The 14,520-nt window shown below is 42.5% G+C and overlaps 1 protein-coding gene across 1 annotated transcript in view; it reads right to left on the reverse strand.

The window, feature by feature from the left end:
* Positions 1–14,520, reverse strand: part of pabir2 (PABIR family member 2) — a 169,221-nt gene that overhangs the window by 71,672 nt on the left and 83,029 nt on the right. The window contains exon 6 of the mRNA XM_063061201.1: positions 6,808–6,900. Coding sequence (XP_062917271.1) covers positions 6,808–6,900 — 93 coding nt within the window. The remainder of the gene's footprint in view (positions 1–6,807; positions 6,901–14,520) is intronic.

The raw sequence follows: 14,520 nt of genomic DNA on the forward strand, positions 1-14,520 counted from the left end.
AGCATTTTGGAGACAGTGATCACAATTCTATCTCCTTTACCATAGCATTGGAGAGAGATAGGAACAGGCAAGTTAGGGAAATATTTAATTGGAGTAAGGGGAAATATGAGGATATCAGGCAGGAACTTGGAAGCATAAATTGGAAACAGATGTTCTCAGGGAAACGTACAGAAGAAATGTGGTAAATGTTCAGGGGATATTTGCATGGGGCTCTGCGTAGGTACATTCCAATGAGACAGGGAAAGGATAGTAGGGTACAGGAACTGTGGTGTACAAAGGCTGTTGTAAATCTAGTCAAGAAGTAATGAGCTTACGAAAGGTTTAACAAAAACTAGGTAATGATAGAGATCTAAGAGATTATAAGGCTAGAAAGAAGGAGCTTAAGAATTAAATTAGGAGAGCCAGAAGGGACCATGAGAAGGCCTTGGCGGACAGGATTAAGGAAAACCCCAAGGCATTCTGTGAAGAGCAAGAGAATAAGACGCGAGAGAATACGACCAAAGCAAGTGTGACAGTGGAATTGTGTGTATGGAACCAGAGGAGATAGCAGAGGTACTTAATGAATACTTTGCTTCAGTATTCACTACGGAAAAGGATCTTGGTAATTGTAGGGATGACTTGCAGCAAACTGAAAAGCTTGAGCATGTAGATATTAAGGAAGAGGATGTGTTGGAGCTTTTGAAAAGCATCAAGTTGGATAAGTCACTGGGACCAGACTGGATGTATCCCAGGCTACTGTGGGAAGTGAAGGAGGAGATTGCTGAGCCTCTGACGATGATCTTTGCATCATCAATGAGAACAGGATAGGTTCCAGAGGACTGGAGGGTTGCAGATAGAACCATAGAACCATAGAAACTACAGCACAGAAACAGGCCCTTTGGCCCTTCTTGGCTGTGCCGAACCATTTTCTGCCTAGTCCCACTGACCTGCACACGGACCATATCCCTCCATACACCTCCCATCCATGTATCTGTCCAATTTATTCTTAAATGTTAAAAAAGAACCCGCATTTACCACCTCGTCTGGCGGCTCATTCCATACTCCCACCACTCTCTGTGTGAAGAAGCCCCCCGCTAATGTTCCCTTTAAACTTCCCCCCCTCACCCTTAACCCATGTCCTCTGGTTTTTCACTCCCCTTGCCTCAGTGGAAAAAGCCTGCTTGCATTCACTCTATCTATACTCATCATAATTTTATATACCTCTATCAAATCTCCCCTCATTCTTCTACGCTCCAGGGTATAAAGTCCTAACCTATTCAACCTTTCTCTGTAACTGAGTTTCTCAAGTCCCGGCAACATCCTTGTAAACCTTCTCTGCACTCTTTCAACCTTATTTATATCCTTCCTGTAATTTGGTGACCAAAACTGAACACAATACTCCAGATTCGGCCTCACCAATGCCTTATACAACCTCATCATAACATTCCAGCTCTTATACTCAATACTGCGATTAATAAAGGCCAATGTACCAAAAGCTCTCTTTATGACCCTATCTACCTGTGACGCCACTTTTAGGGAATTTTGTATCTGTATTCCCAGATCCCTCTGTTCCACTGCACTCCTCAGTGCCTTACCATTAACCCTGTATGTTCTACGTTGGTTTGTCCTTCCAACGTGCAATACCTCACACTTGTCAGTATTAATCTCCATCTGCCATTTTTCAGCCCATTTTTCCAGCTGGTCCAAGTCCCTCTGCAGGCTCTGAAAACCTTCCTCACTGTCTACTACACCTCCAGTCTTTGTATCATCAGCAAACTTGCTGATCCAATTTACCACATTATCATCCAGATCATTGATATAGATGACAAATAACAATAGACCCAGCACTGATCCCTGTGGCACACCACTAGTCACAGGCCTCCACTCAGAGAAGCAATTCTCTATCACCACTCTCTGGCTTCTTCCATCGAGCCAATGTCTAATCCAATTTACCACCTCTCCATGTATACCCAGCGACTGAATTTTCCTAACTAACCTTCCATGCGGGACCTTGTCAAAGGCCTTACTGAAGTCCATGTAGACAATATCCACTGCCTTCCCTTCATCCACTTTCCTTGTAACCTCCTCGAAAAACTCCAACAGATTGGTCAAACATGACCTACCACGCACAAAGCCATGTTGACTCTCCCTAATAAGCCCCTGTCTATCCAAATGCTTGTAGATTCTGTCTCTTAGTACTCCCTCCAATAACTTACCTACTACTGACGTTAAACTGACCGGCCTATAATTTCCCGGATTACTTTTCGATCCTTTTTTAAACAACGGAACAACATGAGCCACTCTCCAATCCTCCGGTACTTCACCCGAAGACAGCGACATTTTAAATATTTCTGCCAGGGCCCCCGCAATTTCAACACTAGTCTCCTTCAAGGTCCGAGGGACCTTGTCTGTCAGGTCCCGGGGATTTATCCACTTTAATTTTCCTCAAGACAGCAAGCACCTCCTCCTTTTCAATCTGTACAGTTTCCATGGTCTCACTACTTGATTCCCTCAATTCCATAGATTTCATGCCAGCTTCCTTAGTAAATACAGACGCAAAAAACCTATTTAAGATCTCCCCCATTTCCTTTGGTTCCGCACAAAGCCGACCACTCTGATCTTCAAGAGGACCAATTTTATCCCTTACAATCCTTTTGCTCTTAATATACTTGTAAAAGCTCTTTGGATTATCCTTCACTTTGACTGCCAAGACAACCTCATGTCTTCTTTTTGCCCTCCTGATTTCTTTCTTAAGTATTTTCTTGCACTTCTTATACTCCTCAAGCACCTGATTTACCCCCTGTTTCCTATACATTTCATACAACTCTCTCTTCTTCTTTATCAGAGTTGCAATATCCCTTGAGAACCAAGGTTCCTTATTCCTATTCAATTTGCCTTTAATCCTGACAGGAACATACGAACTCTGCACTCTCAAAATTTCCCCTTTGAAGGCTTCCCACCTACCAATCACATCTTTGCCAGAGAACAACCTTTCCCAATCCACGCTTTTTAGATCCTTCTCATTTCTTCAAATTTGGCCTTCTTCCAGTTCAGAACCTCAACCCTAGGACCAGATCTATCCTTGTCCATGATCAAATTGAAACTAATGGTGTTATGATCACTGGAACCAAAGTGCTCCGCTACACAGACTTCTGTCACTTGCCCTAATCCGTTTCCTAACAGGAGATCCAATATTGCATCCCCTCTAGTTGGTCCCTCTATATACTGATTTAGAAAACTTTCCTGAACACATTTTACAAACTCTAAAATCTTGTTTCCTTATTCAAGAAAGGAAGTAGAGATAGTCCAGGAAATTATAGACCAGTAAGTCTTACTTCAGTGGTTGGTGAGATGATGGAGAAGATTCTGAGAGGCAGGATTTATGAACATTTGGAGAGGCATAATATGATTAGGAATAGACAGCATGGCTTTGTCAAAGGCAGTTCCTGCCTTACAAGCCTGATTGAATTTTTTGAGGATGTGACTAAACACATTGATGAGGGTAGAGCCATAGATGTAGTGTATATAGATTTTAGCAAGGCATTTGATAAGGTACCCCATGCAAGGTTTATTGAGAAAGTAGGGAGGCATGGGATCCAAGGGGACATTGCTTTGTGGATCCAGAACTGGCTTGCCCACAGAAGGCAAAGAGTGGTTGTAGACGGTTCATATTCTGCATGGAGGCCGGTGACCAGTGGTGTGCCTCAGGGATCCATTCTGGGACCCCTTACTCTTTGCAATTTTTATAAATGACCTGGACGAGGAAGTGGAGGGATAGGTTAGTAAATTTCCTGATGACACAAAGGTTGGGGGTGTTGTGGATAGTGTGGAGCGCTGTCAGAGGTCACAGCGGGACACTGATAGGATGCAAAACTGGGCCGAGAAGTGGCAGATGGAGTTCAACCCAGATAACTGTGAGGTGGTTCATTTTGGTCGGTCAAATATGATGGCAAAATATAGCATTAATAGTAAGACCCTTGGCAGCGTGGAGGATCAGAGAGATCTTGGGGTCCGAGTCCATAGGTCACTCAAAGCTGCTACGCGGATTGACTCTGTGGTCAAGAAGGCATACGGAGCATTGGCCTTCATCATTGTGGGATTGAGTTTAAGAGCCGAGAGGTAATGTTGCAGCTGTATAGGACCCTGGTCAGACCCCACTTGGAGTACCGTGTTCAGTTCTGGTCACCTCACTATAGGAAGGATGTGGAAACCATAGAAAGGGTGCAGAGGAGATTTACAATGATGTTGCTTGGATTGGGGAGCATGCCTTATGAGAATAGATTGAATGAACTCGACCTTTTTCTTCTTGGAGCAATGGAGGATGAGAAGTGACCTGATAGAGGTGTACAAGATAATGAGAGGCATGATCGTGTGGATAGTCAGAGGCTTTTTTCCAGGGCTGAAATGGCAAGCAAGAGAGGGCACAGTTTTAAGGTGCTTGGAAATAGGTACAGAGGAGATGTCAGGGGTAAGTTTTTTACACAAAGTGGTGAGTTCGTGGAAAGGGCTGCCGCCGCCGGCGGTAACAATAGGGTCTTTTAAGAGACTTCTGGATGGATACATGGAGCTTAGAAAAATAGAGGGCTATGGGTAAGCGTAGGTACTTCTAAGATAAGGACATGTTCGGCACAGTTCTGTGGGCCGAAGGGCCTGTCTTGTGCTGTAGGTTTTCTATGTTTCTAAAGTGCTGAAAATTTTCCGCAGCTGATCTGTTCAGATCTGTTGCTTCCCCTCCACCCCAACCGAGTAGAAATTGAAGAGGGCAAAGTTGAACCACAGCAATTTGCGGGCTGTTTATGAATATACACTCAGAATATATAGTAAATTGCTCGCACTGTAATCTGCAGCCTGGAATTTCCCTGTAAGCACTGGACTTTTGAACCATCTTAATGAACTAGTGAGTTCACAATCTACTGAAGGACTCGGTGGACTTAACTCTCAAGCAAGCAGTTATGGCATTTTTAAGAGGACGAAGGTACATCACCATGGCCAGAATTAAGAGAAGTAGTAAGGACTCCAAGTCAGGCTAAAACGCCGAGGAATGAAACTCCCTCTATCCAATATCTTGTTAGAAAATGTACAGTCACTAGAGAATGATGAGGAAACCAGTCCTCACTGAGGATTCCAAAACGCAAACACGAGGAAATCTGCATATGCTGGAATTTCAAGCAACACACATAACAGTTGCTGGTGAACGCAGCAGGCCAGGCAGCATCTCTAGGAAGAGGTGCAGTCGACGTTTTGGGCCGAGACCCTTTGTCAGGACTAACTGAAAGAAGAGCTAGTGAGAGATTTCACCAGCAACTGTTATGTGTGTTGCTCACTGAGGATTCGATCAGAAGTGGAAAAAGTGAGCAAATTCAAGTTCTTGGATGTCAATATCTCTGAAGATCTCATCTCATCCTAACATATCGATGCAGCTACAAAGAAGAAACTACAGTGGCTACATTTCATTAGGTATTTGAGGAGATTTGGTATGTCACCAAAAACAAATTCAAATTCCTACAGATGTACCGGGAAGAGCATTCTAACTGACTGCATCACCGTCTGGTATGCACTAGAGATGGGGGGGTGGGGGGGGGGGCGGAGGGGGAGGCTACTGCACAGGATCAAAATAAACTGCAGAGAGTTGTAAACTTTATCAGCTCCATCATGGGATTAGCCTCTGTGGTACTGTAGTATCCCTCCGATCCCACTCCAGCCCAACATATTGATATCCTCTTACTTTTCATCAACACCCCTCAACACAGGAGGCCCTTAGGGCTGTATACCAAGTCCCCTTCTTTACTCCCTGTATACTTATGACTGTGTTGCCACCCACAGCTCCAATCTGCTAATTAAATTTGCCGATGACACAACATTGATTGGCCTAATCTCAAACAATAACGAGTTGGCCGATAGGGAAGAAATGATTTCTTTGACACAGTGGTGTCAAGAAAACAACCTCTCCCTCAATGTTGCATAAACAAAGGAGCTGGTTGTGGACTATAGGAGGAATGGAGACGGGCTAACCCCTATTGACATCAATGGATCTGGGGTTGAGAGGGTGAACAGCTTTAAGTTCCTCGGCATCCACATCACCGAGATCCTTACGTGGTCTGTGCACACCAGCTGTGGGGTGAAAAATCACAACAGCACCTCTTTCACCTCAGACGATTCAGGAAGTTTGGTATGGGCCCCCAAATCCTAAGAACTTTCTACAGGGGCACAATTGAGAGCATCCTGACTGGCTGCATCACTGCCTGGTATGGGAACTGTACCTGCCGTAATCATAGGATTCTGCAGAGAGTGGTGTGAACAGCCCAGCGCATCTGTAGTTGTGAACTTCCAATTATGCAGGATATTTATAGAGACAGGTGTGTAAAAAGCGCCCAAAGGATCACTGGGGACTTGAATCACCCCAACCACAATCTATTCCAGCTGCTACCATCCGGGAAACGGTACCACAGCATAAAAGCCAGTCCCAACAGGCTCCAGGACAGCTTCTTCCATCAGGCCTTCAGACTGATTAATTCACGCTGATTTGAGTGTACTTCTATGTTACATTGATGTCCTATTTATTATAAATTACTATGATTGCACATTTAGACGGATACGTAATGTAAAGAATTTTATTCCTCATGTGCAGGATGTAAGAAATAAAGTCAAATCGTTTCAATTCACCGCAATGTACTGAAAACCGATTTTAGTTTCACAATGCCTGAGATGGTGAAGGGTCTGTAATCAGCATCAGGTGACCCCCAACCAAGCTCTGCATCAGCAGCCTACAGTTGACCCACAGAAAGTTGTACAAATGGCCTCCCTTCCTGGATAACAGTGACCCCCTACCTTGCCGATGCCTCTGGTTGGTGAAGGAGCTGGTGAGACAGGAATGAAGTCAATGCGCTTCGGTGATGCGGACTTATCCAGGTCATTGTCACTCTGTGGAGAACAGCACAAAATAATCCTGAAAAATAACAGCCTTCAAGGACACTCTATGTTCATGGCTTCATGGATAGTTCAGAAAGCTAATGGCTCCTAAAACATTGAGTGTGTGTCTTTAAGCTCCTATACCTCTTCTCTGATGGTAGTCATGAGGTTGCCAGGGCAGGAGGACATGAATATGTTGAAAGGTTGAATACTCCAGACTCACTTTCAAGGACTTGATATAACTTGAGCTCCCAGTACTTATCTTATATATACGAACACTTTGTCTTCTTTGACACATTGGTTAGTTGTCACTCTTTGACTATTTATAAGAACATAAGGTAGAGGAGCAGAATGAGGCTATTTGGCCCATCGACTCTGCTCTGGCATTTCATCATGGCTGATCCATTTGCCTCTCAGCCCTAATCTGCTACCTTCTCCCTGTATCCCTTCATGCCCTGACTAATCAAGAATCGATCAACCTCTGCCTGAAATACCCAATGACTTGGCCTCCACAGCCGCCTCTGGCAACGACTTCACTACAGATTCACCACTCTCTGGATAAAGAAATTCTTCCTCATCTCTGTTCAAAAAGGATCACCCCCCTGTTCTGAGGATGTTTTCTCTGGTACGAAACTCTCCCACCATAGGAAACATCTCTCCACATCCACTCTATCAAGGCTTTCAACATTCAATAGGTTTTAATGAGGTCAGCTTTCATTCTTCTGAATTCCAGTGAATACAACTCCAGAACCATCAAGCACTCTTCATACAACAAGCATTTCAATCTTGGAATCATTTTCATGAACCACATTTCTTAGATAAGGGGCCCAAACCTGCTCACAATACTCCAAGTGATGCCTTACCAGTGCTTTATAAAGCCTCAACATTACATCCTTGCTTTATATTCTAGTCCTCTTGAAACGAATGCCAACATTGCATTTGCACAAGGACTCCCAGATCCCTTAGCAACCTCGGTGTTTTGTATTTTCTTTCCATTTAGAAAATAGCCAACCCTTTCATTTCTTCTGCCAAAGTGCATGACCATTCACTTCCCGACACTGTGTTCCATCTGCAATTTCTTTGTCCATTCTCCTAATCTGTCTAAGTCCTTCTGTAGCCTCTCTACTTCCTCAAAACTACCTGTCCCTCCACCTATCTTCATATCGTCTGTATACTTTGCAACAAAGACATCAATTCCATCATCAAAATCATTGACATACAACGTAAAAAGAATCATTCCCAACACAGACCCCTATGGAATACCACTAGTCACCATCAGCAAACCAGAAAAGGCTCCCTTTATTTCCACTCTTTGCCTCCTGCCAAGCAGCCATTGCTTTATCCATGTAATACCATGGGCTCATAGCTTGTTAAGCAGCCTCATGTGTGGCACCTTGTCAAAGGCCTGAAAATCCAAGTATACAACATAGCGATTCTCCTTTGTCTGTCCTACATGTACTTCTTCAAAGAATTACAATAAAATTGTCAGGCAAGATTTTCCCTTGAGGAAACCATGCTGACTACAGCCTATTGTATCATGTGCCTCCAAGTACTCTGACACCTCACCCTTAAGATTCAACTCCAACATCTTCCAGGCCACTGAGGTAAGAGGAACTGGCCTATAATTTCCTTTCTTCTGCCTCTAGCCCAACTAGAGTAACATTTGTAATTTTCCAATCTTTCAGAACCATTCCAGAATCTAGTGATCCTTGAACGATCATTATTAATGCCTCCATACTTTCTTCCTTTCCAATGCTTCCTCCTATATATATTTTAGATTCGATAATTAACCTTAATCCATGTCAGAAAGGTGCATCGGCTATGATTTATAATATTATTATGAAACTTAGGAAAGCTCCATTTGATAAGATTAGGGTAGATTGGGAACAGGAATTGGGGCTTACCATTTCTGTGGATGATTGGGGGCAGATTTTACAATTAGTTAATACTTCCTCTATTTGTGCTAAACATTCCCTAATTCAATTTAAAGTGGTTCATAGAGCACATATGTCCAAAGATAAGTTAGCGCGTTTTTACTCGCATATTAATCCTTTCTGTGATAGATGTTCGGGGCAGATAGCCTCTTTAACTCATATGTTTTGGTCTTGCCCTACTTTGGAAACTTTTTGGAGAGATATTTTCAATATTATTTCTAAGGTATTAAATATAGATATCTCTCCTCACCCTATTACTGCTATCTTTGGACTACCTAAAATTTCTAGTAATCTTTCCCCTTCAGCCCGTAGAATGATTGCATTTCTTACTTTAATGGCGAAAAGATGTATTTTACAACATTGGAAAGAGCTTAATGCTCCAACTACCTTTTTTTGGTTTTCTCAGACGATTTTATGTTTGAATCTGGAGAAAATTAGAAGTAACCTTTATGATTCTTCATTTAAATTTGAACAGATTTGGGGACCTTTTATTCGATATTTTCATTTAATGTAATATTTACCCTTCTTGTTTTTTTCTTCACTGTTTTAATGGAGGTCGGGATTGAGGACGTGATTTTAAGTTTAACTCTGTTTGGTTTCAAGTTAGCCCATTGCTTTGCTTTGCTTTTAGTTAGTTGCACGGTGGGTTTTTTTTTTGGGGTTTTTTTTTCTTTTTTTTCCATTGATATATATAAAATCTAGTATACTATTATGTTATCTTGGTTTCTTATGCTTAAATTACATTGTTTGTAGTATTTTCTTTTTGGTATTGTTATCTTTTGGAATTTTATTATACTTTAACATTGTATTAATGTTTATATGGCTTACCTTTTTTGTATACTTACTCAATAAAAAGATTTAAAAAGAAAGATTAATGCCTCCACAATTTCTTCAGCCACCACTTTCAAAACTCTGGTGTGTACACCATCTGGTCCATGTGACTTATCTACCTTCAGAGCTTTCAGTTTCCAAAGAACCTTCTCTCTAGTTATGGTAAATTCAGAATTCACGACCCCTGACACCTGGAAGTTCCACAGTACTGCTAGTGTCTTCCACAGTGAAAACTGATGCAAAGTACTCAATAATTTTGTCCGCTATTTTGTTGTCCCCCATTGCTACCTCTCCAGTATAGTTTTCCAGCTCTCCACTCTTGGTATCGACTCTCGTCTCTCTTTTACACTTTCTGTATCTGAAGAAACTTCTGGTATCTTCTTTCGTACTATTGTCTTGCTTACTTTCATATTCCATCTTTACCTTCTTATTGATTGTTTTAGTTGCCTTCTGTTGGTTTTTAAAAGCTTCCCAATCCTCCACTTTCCCACTAATTTTTGTTCTATTTTTTGTTCTCTCTGTCTTCAATTTTCCTTGTCAACCACTGTTAACGTCATCCTCCCTTTAGAATACTACTTCTTTGGGATGTATAGATAGATACTTCATTTATCCCAAAGGAAATTACAGTGTCTTTTAGAAGTAAGAAAGAATTAAAAAAAGGGACCTCAAACAGTCTAACAGGAGGTGGGGGGAGGGGGGTCATCACTTAGGTTGACTCATTATAGAGCCTAATGGGCCAGCATAAGAATGATCTTATATATAAGCACATAACAATTACAGCACGGAAACAGGCCATCTCGGCCCTTCTAGTCCGTGCCGAACTCTTACTCTCAACTAGTCCCACCAACCTGCACTCAACCTATAACCCTCCATTCCTTTCCTGTCCATATATCTGTCCAATTTAACTTTAAAAGACAACATAGAACCTGCCTCAACCACTTCTGCTGGAAGCTCGTTCCACACAGCTACCACTCTCTGAGTAAAGAAGATTCCCCTCATGTTACCCCTAAACTTTTGCCCTTTAACTCTCAATTCATGTCCTCTTGTTTTAATCTTCCCCACTCTCAATGGAAAAAGCCTATCCGCGTCAACTCTATCTATCCCCCTCATAATTTTAAACACCTCTATCAAGTCCCCCCTCAACCTTCTATGCTCCAAAGAATAAAGACCTAAGTTGTTCAACCTTTCTCTGTAACTTAGGAGATGAAACCCAGGCAACATTTTAGTAAACCTCCTCTGTACTTTCTCAAGTTTATTGACATCTTTCCTATAATTCGGTGACCAGAACTGTACACAATACTCCAAATTTGGCCTTACCAATGCCTTATACAATTTCAACATTACATCCCAACTCCTATACTCAATGCTCTGATTAATAAAGGCCAGCATACCAAAAGCTTTCTTCACCACCCTATCCACATGAGATTCCACCTTCAGGGAACTATGCACCATTATTCCTAGATCCCTCTGTTCTACTGCATTCTTCAATGCCCTAACACTTACCATGTATGTCCTATTTTGATTAGACCTACCAAAATGTAGCACCTCACATTTTTCAGCATTAAACTCTACCTGCCATCTTTCACCCCACTCTTCTAACTGTCCTAAATCTCTCTGAAAGCTTTGAAAACCTACTTCATTATCCACAACACCACCTATCTTAGTATTATCTGCATACTTACTCATCCAATTTACCACACCATCATCCAGATCATTAATATATATGACAAACAACACTGGACCCAGTACAGATCCCTGAGGCACACCACTACACACCATCCTCCAATCTGACACAGTTATCGACCACTACTCTCTGGCGTCTCCCATCCAGCCACTGCTGAATCCATTTTATTACTTTATCCATTATATGGCACCTCTTTGGAGCAGCACAGTTGTCTTAGTCATCTGCCTCTCCTATATCTATCCTACGCCTTCCAAATTGCTCCCAGAAACTCCAGCAATTGCTGTTCTGTCGTCATCCCCACTAGTGTCCCCTTCCACTCAATTTTTGCAGTCCTCTTCACCTCTCTCCTCCTCTGAGCCTCGGTGCCAGAGACCCTGTCACTGCAGCTTCTCTCTGGTAGGCCATCCCCTCAACAACGTCCCTCTCTCTGACACTCTACTGCATCTCACTGAGAAACACAGCTATAGTGTGTAATTAGATTGCCTTGAAACTGAAACTTTCAGCTCTCATACAGTTAGACTGCCTCCACATTTAGAATGTATATATGGTACTTTCTCATTGGCAGACCAAGTTCCCATTCATCTGCAGCAACTCACAAAATGCTGGAGGACATTCAGCAGGTCAGGCAGTATCTATAGAAATGAATAAACCATAAGACCACAAGACATAGCAGCAGAATTAGGCCATCTGGCCCACAGACTCTGCTCCGCCATTCAATCATAGCCGATCCTTTTTTTTTCCAATCTCCTCCTCAACCGAAGTTTCCGAAGTTCTCCCCGTAACCTTTGATGCCATGTCCAATCAAGAACCTATCAATCTCTGCCTTAAATACACCCAACGACCTGGCCTCCACAGCTGCATGGGGCAACAAATTCCACAAATTCACCACCCTTTGGCTAAAGAAATTTCTCTGCATCTGTTTTGAAAGGGTGCCCCTCTATCCTGAGGCTGTGCCCACTTGTCCTAGACTCTTTCATCATGGTCTCTATTTCCTGAGGAGACTGAGGTCCTTTAACATCTGTCGGATGATGCTGAGGATGTTCTACCAGTCTGTGGTGGCCAGTGCTATCATGTTTGCTGTTGTGTGCTGGGGCAGCAGGCTGAGGGTAGCAGACACCAACAGAATCAACAAACTCATTCATAAGGCCAGTGATGTTGTGGGGATGGAACTGGACTCTCTGACGGTGGTGTCTGAAAAGAGGATGCTGTCCAAGTTGCATGCCATCTTGGACAATGTCTCCCATCCACTACATAATGGACTGGGTGGACACAGAAACACATTCAGCCAAAGACTCATTCCACTGAGATGCAACACTGGGCGTCATAGGAAGTCATTCCTGCCTGTGGCCATCAAACTTTACAACTCCTCCCTTGGAGGGTCAGACATCCTGAGCCAATAGGCTGGTCCTAGACTTATCTCCTGGCATCAGTTACATATTACTATTCAATTATTTATGGTTTTATTACTATTTAATTATTTATGGTGCAACTGTAACGAAAACCAATTTCCCTCGGGATCAATAAAGTATGACTATGACTATGGAAACATCCTTTCCACATCTACTCTGTCTTCTGAATTTCAGCGAGCAGACCCACAGCCATCAAACGTTCCTCCTATGATAACCCTTTCATTCCTGGAATCATCCTTGTGAACCTCCTCTGGACCCTCTCCAATGCAAGCACATCTTCTCGAAGATGAGAGCCCTCAAACTGTTCACAATACTCAAGGTGAGGTCTCACCAGTGCCTTATAAAGCTTCAGCATCACATCCTTGCTGTTACATTCTAGATCTCTTGAAATGAATGCTAACATAGCATTTGCCTTCCTCACCACCAACTCAACCTGCAAGTTAACCTTCAGGGTGTTCTGCACAAGGACTCCCAAGTCCCTCTGCATCTCAGGTTTTTGGATTTTCTCCCTGTTTCGAAAATAGACTGCACAATTATTTCTTCAACCATAGTACAAGGCCATGCATTTCCCAGCATTTTATTTCATTTGATGCTCTCCTGTTCATTCTCCTAATTGGTCTAAATCCTTCTGCAGCCTACCTGTTTCCTCAATACTACCTGCCCCTCTACCAGTCTTCGTATCATCTGCAAACTTGGCATCACAGCCATCTATTCCATTATCTAAATCATTTATATACAGCATAAAAAGAAGTGGTCCCAACACCAACCCCTGTGAAAAAGCACTAGTCACTGGCAGCCAACCAGAAAAGGATCCTTTTATTCCCACTCACTGCCTCCTACCAATCAGCCAATGCTCTAACCATGTTAGTAACTTTCCTGTAATACCATGGGCTCTTAACTTGGTAAGCAGCCTCATGTGTGGCACCTTGTCAAAGGCCTTCTGGAAGTCCAAATATACAACATCCACTGCATCCCCTTTATCCATCCTAATTGTAATCACCTCAAAGAATTTCAACAGGTTTGTCAGGCAGGATTTTCCCTGAAGGAAACCATACTCACTTTGTACTATCTTGTCCTGTGTCACCAAGTACTCCATCACCTCATCCTTAACAACTGACTCCAGCCACTGAGGTCAGGCTAACTGGTCTACAAATTCCTTTCTGCTGCCTTCCTCTTTTCTTAAAGAGTGGAGTAACATTTGCAATTTTCCAGTTCTCTGGCATCATGCCAGAGTCCAATGATTTTTGAAAGATCATTTCTAATGCCACCATAATCTCTATCACTACCTCTTCCAGAACCCTACGGTGCAGTTCATCTGGTCCGGGTGACTTATGTACCCTCAGGTCTTTCAGCTTTTTGAGCACCTCTCTCGTAATAGTAACTGTACCCATTTCTCTTCCTTCACACACAACAACATCAAGCATACTGCTAGTGTCTTCTACAGTGAAGACTAATGTAAAATACTCATTTGGATCATCAGCCAATACCTTGTCCCCCATTATTATTTCTCCTGCCTCATTTTCTAGCAGTCCTAAATCCATTTTCATTTCTCTTATTTTTAATGTACTTGAAAAAACTTTTACTATCCTTATCAGATCTGCCTCCTCCATTGACTCTTTTAAGTCCAGGCTCAAACCTTACCTTCATTCACTAGCATTTGAATCTTCCTGATGTGGCTGATTTTTTGGTTTGTGCTTAGGCTCATGTGTTGTTTATTTTGTGCCTATAAGCTGTGTGCCTTGTTGTTTCTATCTGTGTTTCTTGTATTTGTGAC

The sequence above is a fragment of the Mobula hypostoma genome, chromosome 10 (genome assembly GCF_963921235.1).
Source record: "Mobula hypostoma chromosome 10, sMobHyp1.1, whole genome shotgun sequence".
Classification (NCBI taxonomy): domain Eukaryota; kingdom Metazoa; phylum Chordata; class Chondrichthyes; order Myliobatiformes; family Myliobatidae; genus Mobula; species Mobula hypostoma.